Source organism: Crocodylus siamensis, chromosome 5 (genome assembly GCF_052110815.1).
Source record: "Crocodylus siamensis isolate JL-2025a chromosome 5, ASM5211081v1, whole genome shotgun sequence".
NCBI lineage: Eukaryota > Metazoa > Chordata > Crocodylia > Crocodylidae > Crocodylus > Crocodylus siamensis.
Window position 1 is genome coordinate 83,639,210 of NC_143399.1, and position 21,581 is coordinate 83,660,790.

Genomic DNA, 21,581 nt, shown 5'->3' on the forward strand with positions numbered 1-21,581 from the left:
TGCCCAGATGCTTCCTCTTCTGGGTCAGGGGCTTTTACAGAAACAGGCAAAGAGTCATCCGACCCTGGCTGGCCTCTGGCTGCAGGGACTGGGTGGGTGGCTAGGCCCAGATATCGGGTTCTGACCACCTGTGTCTGCCCCAATGCTCAGCTGAGGAGGTGGCAGGCTAGGATAAGTGGCCATGCCAGGCAGGCTGAAGCCCCAGATTCAAGGCCATGGCCTGACAGGCACCTGAAAATGATGTGCTGGGGTGGAAGTGGTATCAAGCTCTGAACTAAGGCAGCAATTCTTCTAGGACAACTGGATCCATAGAGCATTGGCTGCTGGTCCGTAGGTGTGGGCTGGTGACATTGTGTTAAACTCTTTCCTGTAGCTGATCTGCTAGAACACATTACATCTTCTCAGCAGGGAGCCCCCAAGCCGTATATTCATACAGCAAGGGTTTTTAATGTGATGCAGTTGTGAAAAAAGGCAAATGGAAGGAGTTGCTTGGATATATCAGAAGTACATGCCGTACAGATAGGTAAGGATTAATGCCATAGTATTAGACACTGGAAAAAAATGTTCTAGAAAATAGTGCATGGTTCTGGTGACTTCTGTTCAACAAAGAGGAATTTAAACAGGTGAGAGAAGGGTTACTTGGAAAATGGACTGACCATACGAGGTATGGAGAACCCATGAAACAGATGAGTCTATCAAACAGACTGTCTTACCTAGGTAAAGTCAAGGCTGAAAACGGATTATACGTGCTCTCAACAAACTCATGAGCAGTGGGAGGTTAACATCAGACTTAAAAAACCCATCAACTTCTTTTCTCATTAAGATGTGGTCAACACTATGAATGTCATGTACTTGCCCACTGGCAAATACACAGACCACCTTCCTGCCTGCTCATGAGCACCTGAGGCAGCTACAACAATTTCTTACATAAGAAATAAAGACTTGAATTGTCCCTTGATATTGTAGAAACCCCTGTCACATAATGTCTTCATACATTTATAAAGCTACATCTTCAGACTAGTTAGATCTTTTGTTTCCCCTGCTCCTATTGGAAGGTATTTTTGGAATCCTCTCCTCTGATTCTTCTGCACAGATGTGCTGTGCTCTTTTCAGCATGAAATGCTCTTTTCTTTTTAAAAAAAATATAAAGATGTAACTTTTCCTAAAAAATAAAAGTTAGAAGGGATGATAGGCTCTTTCACATATTGCATAAAAGTCAGTAAGTAATGAAGTAATAAAACAAACAAACTTGCTACAGCAAGTATTAAATGACTGAGCAATAACAACTGTGCAGTCGGGTGCACATATAGATGCACCCAGCGAGACCCAGGGTTAGTTTGAAGTGAACCATCTTGACATCAATAATATGACTGGGGAGGGAGCTAGGGAAGGGAATCTAGCATTAACTGCCCCTGTCAGAGCAATATTAAACATTAATAAGGAAGATGTTTCACCACAAAAGCATTTAGTGTAGTCTTGAAGGAGGTAAATGGTAGGAGTTAACTGGGATCCTGATTTATGGCCATAACTCAGAATCCTTGAATGAATAGAATGAATTTAACAGGTTTGACTGGGACTAACATTCTGACCTACTAAGTAAAATTGTAAAGCAGTGTTATTTTGGTGCCTAAACACATCTTGGTTTCCTTTGTTCTTCAAAAAGGTCAGTTTTAAAGTTCTGACTCATTTGATTTGTTTAGCATTTAAAAGACATTTTTTCCTACCTCATTTCTCATTTTATGAGCTTTTAAGTATTCTTCTGCAAACACATGTACATATTTTAGATAATATTTGATTTTATAGTGGAATAACTACTGTAATAAAAGCCCTGGAGAACTACAAATGAGGAAGCAAAACTCACAAAACCTTCCCCTGACGTTTTTTTTAAAACAGAAAGTGTCTCATTAGCAGTCAGCCCTGTTAAATTCATCACATTTGGGGAATAAGAAAAAAAAAATCAAATGTTCTGGAATGTCATATTCCTCACAAAGGTAGCCTTTGTAACCAAGCTTTTTACCAGGACTCGTTCACCTTTCTTTCCTTAAATGGTTTGTTACTTTCAGGTGTTGAATCTTGCATTAAAGTCAGGTGTGAATTTGAGGCAGGAACTCTGTCTGCACCACACCCAGAAAAGTGAGTCCTAATCCTGAATGTGGTTATTTGGGTGCTGCCGTGACATAAATAATAAAGGACAAGAATATCTGTTATATTTGTTTACACTGGTAGGTTGGCATAATAGTCTGAGTTATCCTTCAGAAGGCTGCAGATGAGTGGACTACTCCATAAACTGCCTTCCCTGAGTGATTAAGCCTACCCATTCCCCAACTAAGAAATAAACCTCCCCATAGCCCTATAACAACCTGGCCCCTCAACTAAGCATCCCATTGCATGCCCTCAAACCTCTATACCCATCTCTTGTTATCTGAAAGCTGCCTAAACCCTCACAAAGTTTAATATCACTGCAGAACTCAGCTTTCAAAAATGTCCCTCTTCTCAGTGACTGAGCTCTCTCCTGATCCAGTCATAACTCACTTGATCCAAACTACTCACCTCAGCCAAACCTTAATAATAATCAACTCCTACTCAATAAATACCCCAGTTTCACTCCCCCACTGAGCTACTATCAGATATGTTCCTCTTTTATTACCATGCTCTACCAATTTCAAAGTGACAGTTAGCCTGGATATATAGTAACTTTCTAAGAGCTAAAGGTAGAGGGAGAAAACTCTCAGATCTGAATGTAATGGCCCTTCCTTGTTGACATCAAGCAATATTTGAGTATTTATTTTACACATAATAAAGACATATCATGTGCCGCTCTTCCTATGGCATCTGTTTTTGTAAAAAAAATACATTTAAAAAATAGGGTAGTAATCCAGCTAGTAGCATTGCATTAGGACTATAAGTAGTGTGCTCTAGTTAAGGTTAATTCATATTGGCTTTGATGTGGACTTATTACTGTTTGCACACCAAGTGCTATGGGACACAGGTTTGCCTTGTTACATGACTGCAAAATGGCTATGCCACCCTTGGACATTATGGAAAAGTAACATGACTAATTATATTGTTATGGATAATGATATTACTTCATTAAAACAATCAACCTTGTTAACTAAGGTCATTGCATAGACCAGCAGCTCAGTATCAACTCCATCCTTTTCCTCCAGGATTTCCATGATGTTGGACCATGGCTTGGCACCTAAGAGGAAAGTAGAAACCATTGGCAAGTGGGTAATTCATTATACATTCAAGAACAATGACTGGTTGAGGCAGTATGTACCACAGCTTTAGAACAGCAAATGGTTATAGATTTATTAACAAATAACATGTACACTAATGTTTCAATGGATCAGTATCCATATCCATGTTTCTAATAACATTCGAAATCTCTAATGTATTAGGAAAAATATCTTTTTTAATAAAATAAAAAGCACTGTATAGAATCCAAGTTTATACATATTGGATAAAAGACATAAATCCAAGTCAATAGAGAAGTGTTATATTTTTTGTCTTGATGCTTACTCAAATATTTTAATATCACTACCATGCATCCCTCCACTCTTCAAAGATGTTTCTCTCAATTTTGCCCAGCAAGGCCAAAACCTGACTGTTATAAAATCACATCTATTTTCGATTATCCACTTACCAATTGTGCAAAGAGCTTAATGGACTATTGTTCCAAACAAAAACATTTGGAAGTCCTTTGGGAAAATGGGTAGGAAACTCAAGCTAACATATTTTATGTAAGATACTTTATACAACCATAACATTTATTCAGATAAGCCTGAGACAGATGCATTTACCCAAAAATGGTTTATACAGTTCTATCACAGAAACAAGACCAAATCATAATAAAAGACCATCATTTAGATTATTGAAACAGAGGCAAATCAGAAAGTTAACAGCTGCTTGGTTAGAAAGATTTATTCAACTGGAACAGCAAAGTTAGAGGAGTTTTTCAACTGCTTAGAAAAAAACCCAGTTTATTCTTAACAGAAATTCACCCCCACAGCATGCTTGGCAGGATACGGTATAGTAAAACACTCAGACAAAGAAAATCAAACTGTTCTTCACCAAAACTTTAATTCTTGGTTCACTGAGGATCCTGAGAGAAGATGCTGTAGCCTAACAATTAACCCTTTGCTAAGTGTCGCATACACCATGTGTGTATATCACAATATTTTGAGAAATCTCTAATTTGTATCTTGCCATACATCTTCCACTGACTAACATGGAAGCTCAAACCGTGGAAATTATAGAGTGCAAAGCTTCTTATAAATAAACAGCTAGGCAGCAGATTTTCTGATTTTCGGTTCATCTATGCTTCTCAATCTCAATATTTTCCAACACCCGCTGCTGCAAAACAGAACAGGAAGTTTCCATCTTTCACAGCACTGCACAATGTGCGCTCAACACCTTTTTTCTCCCCCAGTATACTTATGTTTTCATATTAATTAAAACGCTGCCCTTTATGGAGCTTTTCCAGCTCCATCGGTCCTCTGTTCACTAGTTTCTATAAGCAGACATCATGCAGAAAGCATATGTTCAAAAGACATGTGGAACAAATTCACTTGGTTCAAAGATGACACATGATCAGTAGGAATGATACCCTAGCTACAAAAATGTTTTCCTGTGGTGTTTAAAGACAAATAATAAATGAAGAAAATGCGAGAGAAGGGGGTAGAGGAGAAACAAAACGGGACCAATTATATGAGCCTGACCTATAACAGTGCCATTTGTAAGAAAATGAATTGCCAAAAACATGACATATTAATGACTTAATCCATGCCTTATGATTCAGTGAAAGTCCTTCTAGGGCAAAGTGCCTTTTATTTGCAGCCAGACAGATCTCATGTGATTGGAACAAACAAGGTTTATTTTTTTTAATGCAAATACAACATTCTTGTGCATGGATGTCTTTATGTTCCTCACTGCTAGCAGAGGACTTTCATACTCTTCTCTGTTTTCATACAAACATGACACCTACTATTACCTACAAAAGTCCAACCCATACCCATGTTTCTTTACTGCTGCCAGGAAACACATTTTTATAATGATTATATTATTATTTCTAGAAAACCTATTAATTGGCACAGTTATCAGTAAGCCAGTCCAGCAGTAATCCATCTTCTTTTCATATGGCATTAGACAGCTGTTGCCTACAAAAGGCCATGTCTGAACCTAACATACAAAATGGAAGTTTTCTATAAGATCCATAGCTCATGACTTTGATGGACCTAGTATAAGATGTACCAGCTGAGCATGTGGCTTTTTGCATTCTCTTAATAGCTATGGATTCCCCTTCAGTTGAAGTGCTATGGTTTGGTTGGTTCCTTGATTGGTGGGGTTTTTGTTTTGCTTTTTTTGTTTTATTTTGTTTTCCAGGGTTTAGAATGAGTTGAGCTTTATCTCTTAAAAAAAAAAGTAGCCATGGATGGTCTCCATCACAAGATAAAATGAAGAGCTTGTGGTAAAATAGCGTACGTTACAATATCATATCACATTATTTTGAGTCACTGACTCTTTTTCCAACTCTCCTTAAAATATTTGTGTATGAATTTGTCCAAATCTAATAAAAAATGAACATGAGGGCAAGGAAATAATTTTCTGCTTACGTAAAACCCAGGAGAAGGCTAATACCACAGGTGAGGGCTGAGGCACCGCTGGTAGAGCTGTGTGAGGATTTGTCCACATACAGAAGGTACATCTCTGGCAGTCTTAAAGAACTAAGTATTGACATTTATTTTTGGAAAGACCTCTGCAACTTCTATACTTGAATATTTCAACAAGTGCACTGGGCTGATAATACAGGCCATTTACAAATTACATAATGGCAGCCAATGCAGCAGAAATAATACACACAAACAGGATATAATGACCGGTTCAGGCAAAGGCTTAAATCCTTTATTAAAAAAGATGCGTCTAATAAAAATGCCCCTGGAGACGCTGCAGAATTCTGAGACCACATTTCAGCTCCTAATATAGCACTCCAAGGGTCTTAAATTGAAAGGGCAATGAATTCCATCCCAGCTAAGAAGAGATGGCAGAAAAAAACTGAAATGAAAAACTCAAGTAAGAGGATACTCTACATATATTAAGGCCTGATCGGCTTGTATCCATTATTAAATCAGGAGCTTCTCTGAAGTTTTGGTTTTCGCATAGATGTATTCTAGCACGGAAACCAGATGGGAACACTTGAAAGCAGGGTTGAATTATTGGGGGGGTCGAGTTGTTAATCATGTGTGGTACACATGCTAAGGAATTATGTCATAACTCATCACCTCACACGAGGCATGAAATACTGAACATTTTGCAAAGCAGCACTGCACTTAATTAATTAGCTGCAAGATTTATGATTAAATATCCAAAAAGACACAAAATTTATTTCATTCCCTTTTATTTCCACCTGATAAATGGATCATTTAAAGCGGGTTGCCACTATCTCAAGTTGGTCATTAGTAAATATAATAAAAAGACAGCACCATTCCAACTAAAAAAGAAACTCTTCTACAGATGATTTAAAAAGGAACTAAGGAGATAGGAAAAGAAAGCATACCTGTCTCTCTTCCTCTTTCTTACTGAAGTCTGGAAGAATTTCTACGGTAATTGTGGGGGCCTTATTTTGAAAAAGCATGCTAAAGCGTTAAAGGATAAGTTATTCAAGAGCCCCGAAGGCAAATCTGCCTACCTACTAGTATAATCCCCCACTTTGCTTTTAACAATCATCCATCTAACCAAAAGCATCTTTTGTTCAGACATTTTATGTTGATTTTGAAGTTTTTTATTACTTTTTCTGGGATGAAATGCAGGCTTGAGACCATCCTACAGGATATAAAAGGGGATGTACAACACATGGTAGCATGTTTTGCCCCTTTTTTTAATTTAATGAGGTTTTCTAGCATGTGAACAGGCAGTGATTCAAACACATTGAGAATATAAGTGACTTCAGAGGGCTGAGGAAATACTATGATTGGCTATAAAAATAAATCACAGAACTCACAATTACGCGAGCAGGCTAACTATGTTTCTGCTGTACAGCAAGTTTATGGGGTTTAATTCAAAACAGATAATCCATCTGAACAGGCCCATTTTTTTTAAAAAGTCCTTTGCCTTACCACCTTCCTACAGATGATTTATAGATCTTTTAGCCTTTTTAACATGCCCCTTCTGATAGTAAAAATGCAAAACAGGGTAACTTTCCCCTCCTCTTCTGCATCACTCTGCCCCCAAAGTCCACATTCCCAATGATTTGTTTTATTTTAGTCATATCAAGTTGTTTTAAGAAGTTTGGCCACAAGGAGACCATTCCACAGACCTTTGCTTAAACTTCTGTGTGCTCAAGACCACAACAATGGCTCTGCAGTCCCAAATACCCAACTCAGAGTCAAAGGAACATTTCAAATCAAAAGAGCATGTCTTGGGAGTTTAGCAGTATTTTTGTGGGAAGAGGAAAGAAAGGGGTGTGAGGAAGGGAGAGGGGAGGAAGACAAAACCAACACTTTTATTCCATTCTTATTTATGGGAATTTTTTGTCCAATTATTTTTGCCTAGTTTTAAAAAGAGTAACAGATCTCATCACATAAGGTCTTCTGGAGAATTTATTTCAAGGTAGAAGTGGTTTTTTTTAATTTACAGTCTGAACTGACACTATTTTATTTTCCTTAGAGTCTTGAGAATATTGCTTACATTTAAGATAGGTTTTGCCAGTTTGTTTGTTTCAAGTACATTTCACCTACCTGCCAGATTTTGGTATGCATATTCATACTGAATAATATCTTCTAGGGATGTGTGTGTATTCTATTTGGATTCAGATTTGGCTCAGATCAGGGGACAGTGATTTGATTAGTTGATTTGGATCACTGTCTCGATTCAATTCGGCCAAATCCGAATCTGAAGAATCGATGCTGAATCAGAGAATCAGCAATTTGGCCACAGACACAGCTTTAAATGTTTTTTCTACATACCTCAAGGTACCAGGCATGGCTTGTGAACACTGAGATGGTGGGGTGGATGGAGCATCCCACAGAAGCATGGGGGCCCCCCGTGCGCTCAGTGGTGGACCCCCCTTTTGCATCCACCCCTCTCAGCAATCAGCTGTGGGGGGACCCCAGGTCTCTCCCCCAGACCCAGGAGGCACCAGTCACCGAGCCAGGGGATGCAGATCCCTTGTGCGCTCCGTGGTGGACCCAGAAGTGGACTGGAAGTGGTTCTGGTCCACGTCTGGGTCCACCGCCGAGCATGTTGGGGACCCCCCACCAGGCTCACCGCCCCAGCATCTCAGCATTCATGAGCTGCCTGCTACCTTGAGGTATGTAGAAAAAACATTTAAAGCTGTGTCTATGTTCGAATCATCACATCTCTCCGAATCAATTCAGAGGGTTCCAATTCAATTGGGAGAGATTAAAAGGTGTCCTGATTTGATTTGGATTCCAAGATTTGGCTGCTGAATTGGGCCAAATCTCTGCCGAATTGAATCTGTGACTTAAGCTTTGCACAGACCTAGTATCTTCCACTAACAGTGCTTACTGTAATCTATATTCACAGAAGATGGTAGCTTTGTGCTGCATTACTATCTAAAAATCTACCTTTTAACAAAGAAAGCAAGAAGACTTGTAGAATCAGTGTGTGACGGAATCACAGATCTTGATTTCTTTGAGTCAAAAACTGACAGATGCACGCTACAGGAAAAATTGTGTTGTCACAAAAATCCATGGTTTTAGTGGCCTGTTATTTCACCCTGTATGATCAGGGTACTCACCTCTCTTGTCATCCACTGTGGACACTGCCTGGATTAAAAGTGGCGCGTTGGATTCTGTGTATTCCACAAACACTAGCAGTAGCTTCAGAGCTGTCTTTACCACCAAGCGGAACTGGAAGAAAAGAAAGAGGCTTATCACTCAGCTGTTAGGAGCCTTCCCAGATGTTCTATGTGCAACTGTATGAACTATTTTGTTCTTTGGGAAGGGATGGCAATAACATTAGAAATTTAAGCAACGATGTGCCTAAATAAACGATCTGCACATCCAGTTAACCTAGCAGTTCCATGGTAAAATAGTACTCTACCAATTATATGTCATTCATCTGGCTCCCAAAATAAGGCTTCCGAATGCATTATAAAGTGACATTTAATTACATTTTTTCATAAATTGCAAGTACTTAGCATGGGTAAAATTTAAATTCCCCACCATTTCATGATACAACGTTCCCCTACTTTCACTTTCTTTCCCTATAATATTTCTATTTATGTGCATTAAACCTACTGAAATTCACTAAATATGAAGAATGGAGAAAGTGGGATGATTCCTGATGGCCCCAAAGTTTGTTATCGTAAAAGGGGGCCTTTGTGATTTTTTGGACAGGAACACTATAACCTCCTAATCAGAGAAAAACAACAACAAAATTATCTGTCTGTGGGCAGAGTAAGTCCTCCCAGGAGCCAGAGTTCAGCAAAGACAGAGCTTTGACTTTTACAGAGAGATGCTGACCTGACTGAAACCAATGGCAAAACTCTAATTGACTTCAATGGAATTAGGGCTTCATCCACAGACTTCACAGTAAGACAGGAGGTTTTGCCTTTCACATAATTTTTCAAAGTACATATATACCTGTACAGACCTGATTACTAATAAACCCTTTCCTGCAAGGTAAATTCCACTGAATAGCAGAGTTTCATATATAAAGGTGTTTGTAGGGGAGAAAGGCTTTTAAACAGACAGAGTATATGCTAGGTGGAAGGAACAATAACAAATGGCTGTTCATGAGACAAAACTATTCTAGTCTCAGTTTTCCAAAAGCAGGAATAAAACTGAATATAGGACAACAGACTCATAGTTGCTCTTAGAAATACAAAGTAAGAAAACTGACCCTATGTAAAACTAGGTATTTAAAAGTTTTTTAGGTTTATCTGTGTTCTGTTTCTGCAACAAAGCTACTTATCATCTTGAAGAACATCTGCTTAGGTAGCTATTGCATGGCTGGCATTTCCTCCTTATCCAATTAAATGTTTTACCTACTTAATATTCAAGATGGTCTCACACTGAGGTAAGATTCCCTCAAAATAATCCATACACTGCTGTTCTATCACATTAATTTGACAGGCAGTAGAGTATTGGAAACAAAGCTCCACAAATCTTAAAATGTTTTCCCATTCTAATGTAGTGTCTCAAAAACCATTGCTTCAAGGACATATGGACTGTCTGTCGGTGATGCTTATCCATTTTGCATTACCTGAGTTTTTGAGGGCCTCACAATCTTTACTGTGTAGCAAGGCAGTACTCCTACAAGGGAAGGAAGCGCCACTGTACAGATGGGGAACATTTACACAGCAATCAGAAGTGAGGCAGCAGTAGTTACAGGTAAGTCTAAGCTATCTGTGGGGTATGTCTCACTTGCAGTGACTGCAGATTGTGTAACCTTAACCAAGTTAGCTATCTTGGGTACTTTTAGCAGTGGAGCCAAACAGTGCAGTGGACAGTGTGGGCAAACCAGCTAAGTACAAGCCCAACTTAAAGTCAGGCAACTCATGCTGAGCTGAACACTGGATTACTACTGGCCATGTTGCTAATAATATCTAAGCTTCAGTCACTGCAATCCTGGCATACTACAAATCTCACTAGTATGTTGATTGTAGTGAAGCCATAGTAACAACGGCTTCAGTGTGGGCTGTATTAAGTTTGCTAGAATTCCTTGGTTCTTCCTTGGTTGGCTAGCCTTCCCTGAAGTCCGTTTAGTTACTGCTTTATTGATGCTGGAAGGAGTTACACTTCTCATTTACAAACTGGGTTTACTGAGCTAAGCGTTACATAAACATTTAAACAGGGTCCCACTTCTGGAAAGCTTGCAATCAAAGATCCAGAAGAATCTTACAACAAGGTTGCACTTCAGTGTTGATTGTTTGAATATGGTAGTAGTACCTGGTAGCAGAGTCAACAGAGTTTCTTTTGAACAAATAGCCATTAAGATATTAGTCTTTTAAAATATCCTTTTTTCCACACAATGACAGAAGGATATTCTGTAATCCCTTTGCATTCCAACTGTTGGTCCTGGCTGTCCTCAGTGCTCTAGTAAGCCCAGTTATTTTCCTGCTCAACTTGAATCAGCTACACTACAAATCCCAGAAAGGCCTAAGGCCAGCATGGCTGCTTAAGGATAATAAGATTTTAGCCTTTGGATTTACTGAGATTTAGAGAGCCTGATTTTCTGAGTGCTCTCTGCAGATGCCAACACATGGTGCTTAACAAAGTGCTAGACCACTAGACATGTGGTGGGCACATTCTAGATGCAAGTTTTGGAGGAAGTGAACATGCTAGGTATTTTATCCCTTTTTGACACACAGCTTATAACCTCATATTATTTTGGCAGTAAGAGGATGCTTCTAATTTAGTTCTATAACTAAATTGCATTTTTCCTGAATTCATCTGTCTCCTAAGAGCATAAAAGAACAAATACAATAACTAATAGAAGTTGGAAAATAGGTATGTATGAAACCACAGGCCAAAACTCATTTTCCACTAGTCAGTGATCCGTTTGATGGAAAACATTTGTAGACACTGATGACTGTTTCCCATTACCAGAATGCAGCTCTGACCCCCCACATCCTCAGAAGACAGCAGTACAAGCAGGAAAGGTAAAGAAAAGGACAACAAGGATGGTTGGGGGCATGGAGATGCTGCTGTATGAGGCAAGACTACATAGGCTAGGACTTTTGAGCTGAGATAAAAGATTGAAGGGGATGTGAAAGAGATCTATAAAATCATAAATAGCATGAGGAAAGTAAATAGGGAACTACTATTTACCATCTCTCACAATACTAAAACCAAGGGACTTGCAAAGGAATTATTAGCCAAAACAAACAAAAGGAAGTCCTTTTTGCAAAGCATGCAATTAACTTGTAGAATTGATTGCCATACAAAGTTGTAGAGGCTGATAATTTAACTATATTCATAATAGGACTGGACAAATACATGCAGGATAAGTCTATCGGTGGTTATTAAACACGATTGCTAGGGGTACCACAGCAGTCTCCCAATGCTTGAAGAAGGGTGTTTATGACTGAAAGCTTGCAAAGAACTTTCCCCCAACTATTTAATTGGTCTAATTAAAGATATAACATCTACCCAAAGAACCTTGCAAACCTCTAGAGTAGGAGTTCCTAGGCCTCTGAATGCTGGAAGCTGTAAAGGAAGAGGGGTAAGGGACAGGACAGTCTGGACATGCAGAGCACAGAAACCCTTTAAGCTTAGCATCCACATACTGTCATTTTAGAGGCCAGGATATCAGGCTAGATGAACCTGTGGTCTGACCCAGTATGCCATCTTTTATGTTACTATGTTTTCTTGGTGTTATCAAGACCATTTTCCAGGGAACTGAAAGAGGCTGTGGGTCAGATACGCACCATGAATAGCATATGACATTATTGAAAGCACTCATTTTTTCTGAGTGATACAGCTTCAGGAAGGACAAGCATAAAAATCACAGTACAAAAAAGTGCCAGATGACCCCTTAATTTATTTGGCACAATACCTACACAGGTCTGAGACCATCAGGGAACCCATATCCCAAAGTTTGAAATAAGAGTCAGGCATTGCAAAAATTCCAGCTTTACATTACTGGGAGACACCTCAGACAGAAATAAGAGTATTTTATAGAGGTGCAGTGATACATTGGTCCCATATTGAACCGGCACCGATATAGGGAAACGACACATTATTGGAAATCGGCTTTTTTTGCCTGATGTGGCCGATAAATGCCCCATGCATACACACAGCTGCAGCATGCACACGGTCAGGAGTGCAGCCTGGCAGCTTGGAGAGCAGTATCTGGCTGATAAGTCTGGTGTGGGGGAATACTGGGGGGAGATTGAGGCCCCATGGTGAGGGAGGGAATGGGGCTGGGGAAGGTGCTGCTCAGCCAGGGCAGGGCGTGGGATGGAGCCATGAGCAACTCGTCTGGAGGTTGCAGGGGGATGAAGCTGCTGCAGCCGTGTGCACCCTGGGAGGGCATGGGGAGAGCATGCTCCCAGATCTGAGTGGGGTGGGCTGCCACTGTGGGCTAGGCCCAGGGATGTGCCGGGCTCTTTGCAGCAGGGAGCTGGGGTTGGCTGTGCTTGAGGTGGGCAGGGGTGCTGGGAGGGAGCTACAGAGAGGGGGTCAATGGTGAATTTTGGGGTGGCTGAAGCCCCCCCCCCCCCCCCGTAGCCTCCTCCCAGTGCCACCACTGCCGCCTACTCCAAGCACAGTCTGGTCCAGCCCCTGGCTGGGAAGAGCCCAGTGCAATCCAGGCTCGAGCCTGCAGCAGCAGCCTGCCCCACCCCACCCCACGTACAGATCATGAGACAACTCCCCCCCCTGCCAGCCCACCTGGGGTATGTGCAACGGCGGTAGCAACTGCCCCTGCATCCCCCAGACAAGCTGCTTGCCCTGCTTGGATCAGCAGTGCCTGTCCCAGCCACACTCCCTCCCTCACCTTGGGGGCCTCAATCTGCCCCCCATCACACCCTTTCCCCCCCTTCCCCCACACCAGACTTAGCAGCCCAGTGCTGGTCTCCAAGCTGCCTGGTTGCATATTGGAATCAGATTGGTATCAGCCAACATGGCTCCTTAAAAATCAGCCGTTTGTATTGGCCCAAAAAATCTCTTTTGGTACACCCCTAGTATTTTCCCACTTTAAACATACCAAAGCTATCACTCACATATCCACCCATTTATTATTAAATGTCATCACCCAATGAGCAAGATTTTTACTTATCTTAGTGAAATGGTTTTAAAAAGCTTTTGCAGAGTTCAGGGCATTTCTTTTCAGCTATTTTAGTGGTCATCTCTGCAGTATAAAAAAAAGTAATACTTCCAGCTCCTAACCTAGATAAGTGGGGAGAGAAAGCACCAGTTTTTACTTTCAAGCCTTGTTTTGTGAAACCCAAGCAATACATTAAAGTTGTTTAATATTAATTTAAAAACTGTCTATCAAATACTTAGTATTTATATGAATTTTGCATTGGCAAGGTATGGCTACTAAAGTATAACTCTTAATCATGCTAATTTGGAAAGGACAACTATAAAATAGTATCTGTAATATGAATGCTGTGTTTAATAGCTAATAGAGTCATTAAAAATAGGACTGGACAGGATTTCAGGAGGTCATTTAGTGCAACCTCTTGTTCAGTGCACAATTATCTCTGGTGAGTGTATTCTATTATGCAGTAAAAACCTTTCAGTGATAGTTTCCAAAATCTTGCTATGTAATTTATGTTAGTATTTAACCATCCCCAGAGTTAGCCAATTCTTTCTAATATGCAACCTACATTTTCCTTGTTCTCCCATAACTTCTTGTCCTGGGTCCTGTGGACACTGAGAACTAGCCATACAATCATAGAAAATTAGGATTGGAAGGTACCTCAGGAGGTCATCTAGTCAAATCCCTTGCACAAAGCAGGTTAGATCATTCCAGCCAGGGCTTTGTCAAGTCGGGTCTTAAAAATCTCCAAGGATGGAGATTCTACCACCTCTCTAGGTAATGTGTATCCAACTCAGGGAGGATATGCTTATGGCATGACAATTTCTATTGAGTGATATTGTCGTTGCTTCACAAAAATAACGTCTGCTAGGGACCTAAGATATCTGGTTGCCTCTCTTCTCAAGTCACTGAAAAGTGGTATCCTGGTTTGCATGAGCTCTGCATATCTGTATGTGTGGCACTTGAATACAGATATTTTATGAATGTTTTGATCATGTTGTTGCCTAGACTTTTTCTATATTTAAAAAAAAATATTTTCTATGCTCTGAAGTTGGTCAAAATAAATATCAGAATAATTTATCAAAGAACTATGGGGGTAGTATTTTTTATAATGAAGCCCCATTGGAAATGGCATAAAAAGTTCATTAAAATTTGTTTTCTATAACGGACTTACTCTGTGCATATACATTCAGATAATCTGGGAGAATTCTCATAGGTTTGTTGTCTGGGTAGAAACATTTACCAGAGATGCCTGAATAGACATATGAATGCTAAGCCCTTAAAAATTAGAGAGCTTACAGTGCTGATACTGCTCAACCACTGGGAACCTGTGCACACATCTCAGCATGCTCTGCAGGCTCCCAAGTCTGCCTTTTGACAAATGGCAGCAGTGCAAAGGGAAACCCTGATTGGCTGATTCAGACTGATCAGTCAGTCTGTGTTCCTGCAGCACAATGTTGGGACTGTGACAAAGGCGTGTTCTGCTCCCCGCTCAGCTGAAGCAGCAGAGTCCAGTAATCAACAAATGTCTCTCTGGAGAGGGAAGGGAGCAGGTGCATGAGCAAAGCATCCTTAGATGCTGGATGGAGGTTTCTGCTGTGGTTTCTCTCAGAAGAGAACATGTACAGAAATTTGCTTTCCCAGGACAAACTCTCCAGGGTCATATTTGCAGCATGGGCTCAAAATTTGATACGTGGAAATCTACATATAAAAAATAACCCTGTACAGAAAAAGCAGGGCAAGGCACGGTCTTGCACTGTGCTCTGACTTAGGTCCTTCAGAGATGCTCTAGCATTGGGCTGGAGCATCTCTACGGTGCTCCTTTGCCCTAGCAAGCTCCCTCCATGTGTGCGGGAGCAATCAGGAGTGGTGTAAAGCTGTGGCATAACCCATATGCTGTCCCTGACAAGTAGGGACTGGGAGTGTGTGGGGGATTGTGGGGGTGTGGGGGGACTGTGGGAGTGGAAGGGTTGTGTGGTGATGGGGGGGGCTGATTGAGGGAAATGGGTCCCCTGAAGGCCACACAGCCCCCCCAAGCAGCAGTGGCCATTAGGCATTCAGAGCCCCCCATGGCGCGGTGTGCCCCGGCCGCCTCAGACTAGGCGCTGCTTGTGCTGCTTGTCGCGGGCCCAGCATGGTGCAGGGCCTTGTACCTTCAAGCAGAACTGGGCCACTTAGGCTGTCACCTGGGGCCTGGCACCACTTGCAAGGACATGTTGTGCCAGGCTGGGTCCTGCCTCCATGGAGCTGGCCGGGGGGAGGGGAAGCAGGACCTGGTCTGGCGTGATGCACAGTCCCTGTGAGTGGTGCCAGGCCCCCAGAGGGGGTCACCAGATGCCTGCACCCCTAACCATACCCCATGATGCTGGCAGCAGCAGCCAGCATGGCTGTGACCTAGCTGCAGCCATAGCAGCAGTGCGGCATTGCCTGATGTGGGGTCTGTACAAGCTGAATGGACCCGTCCTGGCCTTGCCCGCTAGTGCACAGCTTTGGACAGGAGCGGGAAAGCCATGCACTAGTGGGGCAGGCTGGGTTGGGCCACGCCCATTCAGCATGTACAGAGCCTGCATCAGGCAGTGCCATGCTGCCACTGTGCCTGCAGCTGCTGGTGCCATGGAAGCTGCTGCCAGGGCAAGCGTGTGGCAGCTCCCACTCGAGCCCCACCAAAAACCCACCAACAAACTCAACATCCCTCCATACCCCAAACACCTGGTGCTAGAAGCAGCCATGCCTTGCTGGTTGCACCGCTGTCTCAGCTGCAGTCTGTGCACTGAGAACTGGCCCGGCTTGGCCCACCCCACTAGCGTGCCTTTGGACAGGACTGGGATGGTTCTTTCCACCGCCCGTGACTTCTGTCTAAAGGTGCAGGCTAGTGGGATGGCCCAGCCCATTCTTCATGAAGGTGAGGTGGTGATGTGCGGCTATGGGGCTGTGCAAAAATGGGCCATGGCCCTCATGTCTTGGCAGGCTGCTGCTGCCAGTGCTGGGGGCTGTGCACCATGGTGGGGGGGCAGGCGTGTGATGGCCTCCCCTCAAGCCCCACATCCTCACCTACACCCCCCACACCTCCCCACCCGCTTCCTGCAAGCCACACACCCCTCCACATCCCCTCACACCTACCCACACATCCCATATTACCCCCACACCCATCCACACCTACCTACACACTCACCACCCCCATACCCACCCACTCTCACACAGTCCCCTGTAACAGGGAACCCTAGCCCTGTTAGTAAGAGACAAGGTCGTCCCTTTAAATCAAGAACCTGTCAGTCACAGCTGGCCAGTCAAATAGGGGTTAAGGCTCAAGCCCTGCCAGCTGGTCAGGTGACAGGAAGGAGGAGGCCAGGATCCTACAAATGGCAAGTGGAGAAGGCAGAGGGGCAGCATGGAGGGGGACTCCCAATGACCATGGTGCTGTGGCTACAGTCTCTGTTGGAAGACTATGCCATGCTGTGAGCCATCCTCATGATCATCTAAAGTAAGCAGGCATGTTTCTGTATTTTCATTTTTTCATTATATGGCCATAGAAGCCTATGTTCTTTGTTGAATGTTAAGACCAGTGGTTTTGGGTGAGGCTGTTTAGGGGAGGAGGCCTCATTGGGTGTTCACCACGGTGTGGGGACCCCAGCACCAGAGAGGGCGCAGTATCCGGGGGTGAGCTGACCCCAGTGCCAGAGAGGGTGCAGGAGCCCAAGTGATTTTATTTTATTTTATTTTATTTTTTTTGAGAGCTAGAGCCCAGAAGTCAAACCCTGATTAGTGGGTCTTTGACTGAAAGGCCTAGCTAGAGAGAGAAGGCATAGGCCCACAGTGGCCGAGACCCCAACATAAAGAGGAATTTACAAAACCATCTGCAAGGCTTGGGCTGCAGTGTAGGGGAGGAATGGAGCCGCAGATGTGCCTCCTGGCATCAGGGCATAAAATGGGCAGCCTCCTGCTTAATTAACAACAATTAATTAACAACAAGGCATGGCAGGAGAAAAGGTGGTTGGTTGGCCCATAATAGGTGAGCAGGGCCATCAGTAGATGGACCCTGATCAGGCCCCCTGTTACACCCCCACATCCCCCAACACCCCTTCCCACCCCCCGTCCTGCAAACCCCACATACCCCCATCACACACCCAGCATGCCCAGCTGTCAGACAGGGTAAGAGCTGTGACTGCAGGGGAAGCTGTCCCCACATCCTGGTCAGTGAAGGGGTCAAGGGGAGTTCTAATTTTTCTATGATAAGAAAACCAAAGCAAACATCAAAGCATATAGATATTTAGAATGTATATTATTAGGATGACAGACGCACTGGTAGGCTTCCAAATTGCTTTAAATTTGTAAATATGTCAGTAAAACATTGCCCAACTGATCTAGTGGTCTTTTGTTTTAATTGTGGAAGAACAGGATTTTTGGTATTTTAAAGAGTGAATTTGGGATTTTTTTTTATCAGAGAATTTGAAATGTTTAAATAGGGAACACCAAGATTCCTGCTAATGAGGCAAGTGGCAAGACCCAAGCAGAGGAGCCTGCTCAGTGCTGGCACCCAGGACCTTGCTGGAGGGCAAATAAGGTGGCTGACGGCTTTCCCATTTGGGGCCAGGAGGACATGCTTTGACTGTTCAAAGCAGGCCACGGTGCTGAGAACATTTTCCTGGAGATAGCTTTCAAGATGGCTAGGCAGTGGCACACAGGGCAGTAGTGCTGCACAAAGACCAACTCTGTAATCACAGCCCACTGGCAGATGGCCCAGAGGTTCAGATGTCTCTGCTGGCCATGCAGTCCCCATCTAGGTCTGGCAGGTATGCAGCTTTGGGGCCATGTGTTGTTGCAGGTGGCAGCAGGTCACAGACAGGTAGCAGCCCCCACTGCCAGACTGCTGCAGTGGGTAAAGAGTGCAGGGAACTCGCAGAGTTGCTTCTGTAGTCCAGGTGCCACAAGTGGCTAATGTCCCCAGGTACCAAATGGCTGGGCCCCAGAAGCTCCTGAGAGCAAGTAGCTCTAAGCTGCTCACCAGGATAGTTTTTTATTCTGCTGGGGCCAGCACAGTGCTGGCCTGGGGCTCTAGCTCCCCCTGGCCACAGATCTGGGAGGAGCTGGGAAGGGTCATTTTGCCCCAAGCGGCACAATTTGCCCCACACCAAAGTGCATGTCCAGGCATGTTCACTGTAGCAAAAATCCCCGGCAGAAATTTGTACCACTCCTATTTGTGGTGCTGCAAGGGCACATATCTGCATGTGTGGATGCACCCTAGGAGTCCTCCCAATAGCAATGTAAGTGCAAAGTAGTTATTTTGGATCTTAACAGGGTAATTGAAGGAAGAATTTGGGTCATCACATTTTAGTAAAGGGTTCAGTAAAGTGAAAAGCACTTGAGGCCTGGTCCAAACCATCTGGATGTCACTGGAAATCTTTCTACCTGGAGAAGTTATAAGAATATTGCCAGATTGAGCGGGAGGGCTGAGGTTATTAAGAAACTGCTGAGATATTGCATAATTAGCTCCAGGGTTAGAGGTGGAAGGAGCTGGAGAGAGAATTGATTCAACCGTGTTGTGAAGGAGAACAGGTTATAAGATTTGAAGGTGTGGCTCCATGTGAGAAATAGGTAAAAAGTAAGCCCATTGTAAGGGCAGGTAAAGGCAACTCTTAGCCAGTGCGCAACATACTATAAAATTATTAAAAAATATATATATACAATTATAACTGTTTTTAAAAATAACTGTGAATAATTTTAAATCCATAGCTCTAACATCCAAAGAGCAGTTTGTACAATAAAAAGACAAGCACACTAGATCAGTTGGGCAATGTTTTATTGACATTTACAAATTTAAAGCAATTTGGAAGCCTACCAGTGCATCTGTCATCCTAATAATATATATTCTAAATATCTATATGCTTTGATGTTTGCTTTGGTTTTCTTATCATAGAAAAATTAGAACCCCCCACGACCCCTTCACTGACCAGGATGTGGGGACAGCTTCCCCTGCAGTCACAGCTCTTACCCTGTCTGACAGCTGGGCATGCTGGGTGTGTGATGGTGCTTGTTCTAGCCGGCAGCGGCAGCATGCTATCATCCGATGCGCAGATATGGGGGCCTGCACCCTCAAGAAGGGCTGTGGGGCTGTGCCAGACTGCAGCAACAAACACTGAGCTGGGGGAAGTGATCAAAGAGCTGGGGAATTGAACAGGGAGCTAGATGTCAATGTCAGAGCAGTCTTTCCCCCCTCATCCCCCTCCCTTTCCTCAGTTTCTGTTCAGCTGCAGGCTGTTTCAAAACATTGAGTGCTCTTGTTTCGTTTCAAAGCCTTTTGTTTCATTTTGACTTTGCTGTTTTCAGCTTGAAACATATCGAAACAGCTTTGAAACAAAACACCCAAAGAAATTTCGCACAGCCCTATGGAACAGTCTTTTAGATGATTAGATGTAGACACAGTCATTGGAATATGTAGGTGCACAGGCACCCAACAGCGCATCAATCCTTTGTGTTAAAGCTAGAGGAAGTTCACCTATGTGCTAATGTGCAGTGCCCATTATAGGACTGCCTTTTTGCTTGATATCTCCTTATTCCTTGTGGAACAGGTCCAGTGAAGAAAGGATTATTGTCATTTAATGGCTATTACAGCAATAAAATATAAAACAGCAGATTTAAAGTACATTATACTAAGTAATAAAATAATAAATTGATATTCAGGTTACTGTTTTCTTTTGCAAGGCATAATTCTGTGGCTTTTGTTAGAGCTTCTGAGAAGAACCACAAATGGATAGAGACCAGATGCAGAACCAGAAAGCAGCATAGACCATGCCAGTGAAACCCCTTTATTAGGATATGCAACCACAAAAGCAGCCAGGTTGGGCTGGTGGTATCTACTGGCAAGTTCTTCAAAGACATCTACCAATATATTACAGGCCCATATGATAGACAACACCTCAAGCACCAGCATTAAGTACTTCTTGCCATATCTTGGAACATGGTGTGGTTTTGCATGCTTGGGGCCCAGTGGCTTAGAAGCAGTCTTGTCTGCTCAACTTAACAGAGTCAGAAGACTGCTATCTATAGGGCACTCATGCCTTAGGCTATATGCTTTGGAGAAAAGTGCAAGAAAAATGCTTATTATAAAAGAAAGTCTTAAAAATCGAATAGATGGATCATTGGAAGAGGGTAGGTAGTGGTAAATATTTTTTTTTCCATTAAAACAATTACTTGCTAATTTCACAATTAAGTCAAATTATATTTGTCCCTTCATCTTCTTTGATTTCACTGTGAACATTTCTTGTAGCAATGGTAATGTTTCACTAGCCTTCTAGGGAGACTGGTAGATCTTACTATTTGTGGGTACATATGTAAAAATGGATTAGTGACTGGCCATATCACAAATATTTGCCTTGCCATCCTTTGCAGAACAGCAGTTTGCAGACCCATACCTGTGTAAACATTCTCTATGACCAAAACTGAAGATGAAACTTAAGGCAGGTATAAAGAGAGAAGCCAAAAGCAAGGGAGAATTTTTGCATTTATTCATTAGCCTTCTGTTTGTTCAGGCCTAGATTCATGAGTACTCAAGTGAGCAATCTGTAAAGTCGTAGTTCTCAACCTTGTTAGACTTAAGGTGTTCCTTGTTAGATTCAAGGCACTGCTTGATAAATGCTAGCTCTTAATTTGTACTCATTTTTTATGACTACAGAAACACAATAGAACAATTCTTCTGTTGCAAAGAACTCAGGAAGACCATACCAGGTTAGAATGTTTTTGACACTACAGATTCATCTTTGAAATCTCTGGGCACATCCAGATTAGCGTGCACATGCAAGGGTGCTCATTTCCCATGGGGCCACCTGTGCTGTCCCCAGGAACCTCACCTGGGG

The 21,581-nt window shown here is 42.7% G+C and overlaps 1 protein-coding gene across 11 annotated transcripts in view; it reads right to left on the bottom strand.

Annotated features, from left to right (window-relative positions):
* Positions 1 to 21,581, bottom strand: part of FHOD3 (formin homology 2 domain containing 3) — a 642,552-nt gene that overhangs the window by 184,885 nt on the left and 436,086 nt on the right. For all 11 annotated transcript variants that reach the window (XM_090049608.1, XM_090049605.1, XM_090049607.1 and 8 more), the window contains exons 7-8: positions 8,759 to 8,870; positions 3,105 to 3,199 (exon numbers count right to left, since the gene is read on the bottom strand). In XM_090049608.1, coding sequence (XP_089905734.1) covers positions 3,105 to 3,199; positions 8,759 to 8,870 — 207 coding nt within the window. The remainder of the gene's footprint in view (positions 1 to 3,104; positions 3,200 to 8,758; positions 8,871 to 21,581) is intronic.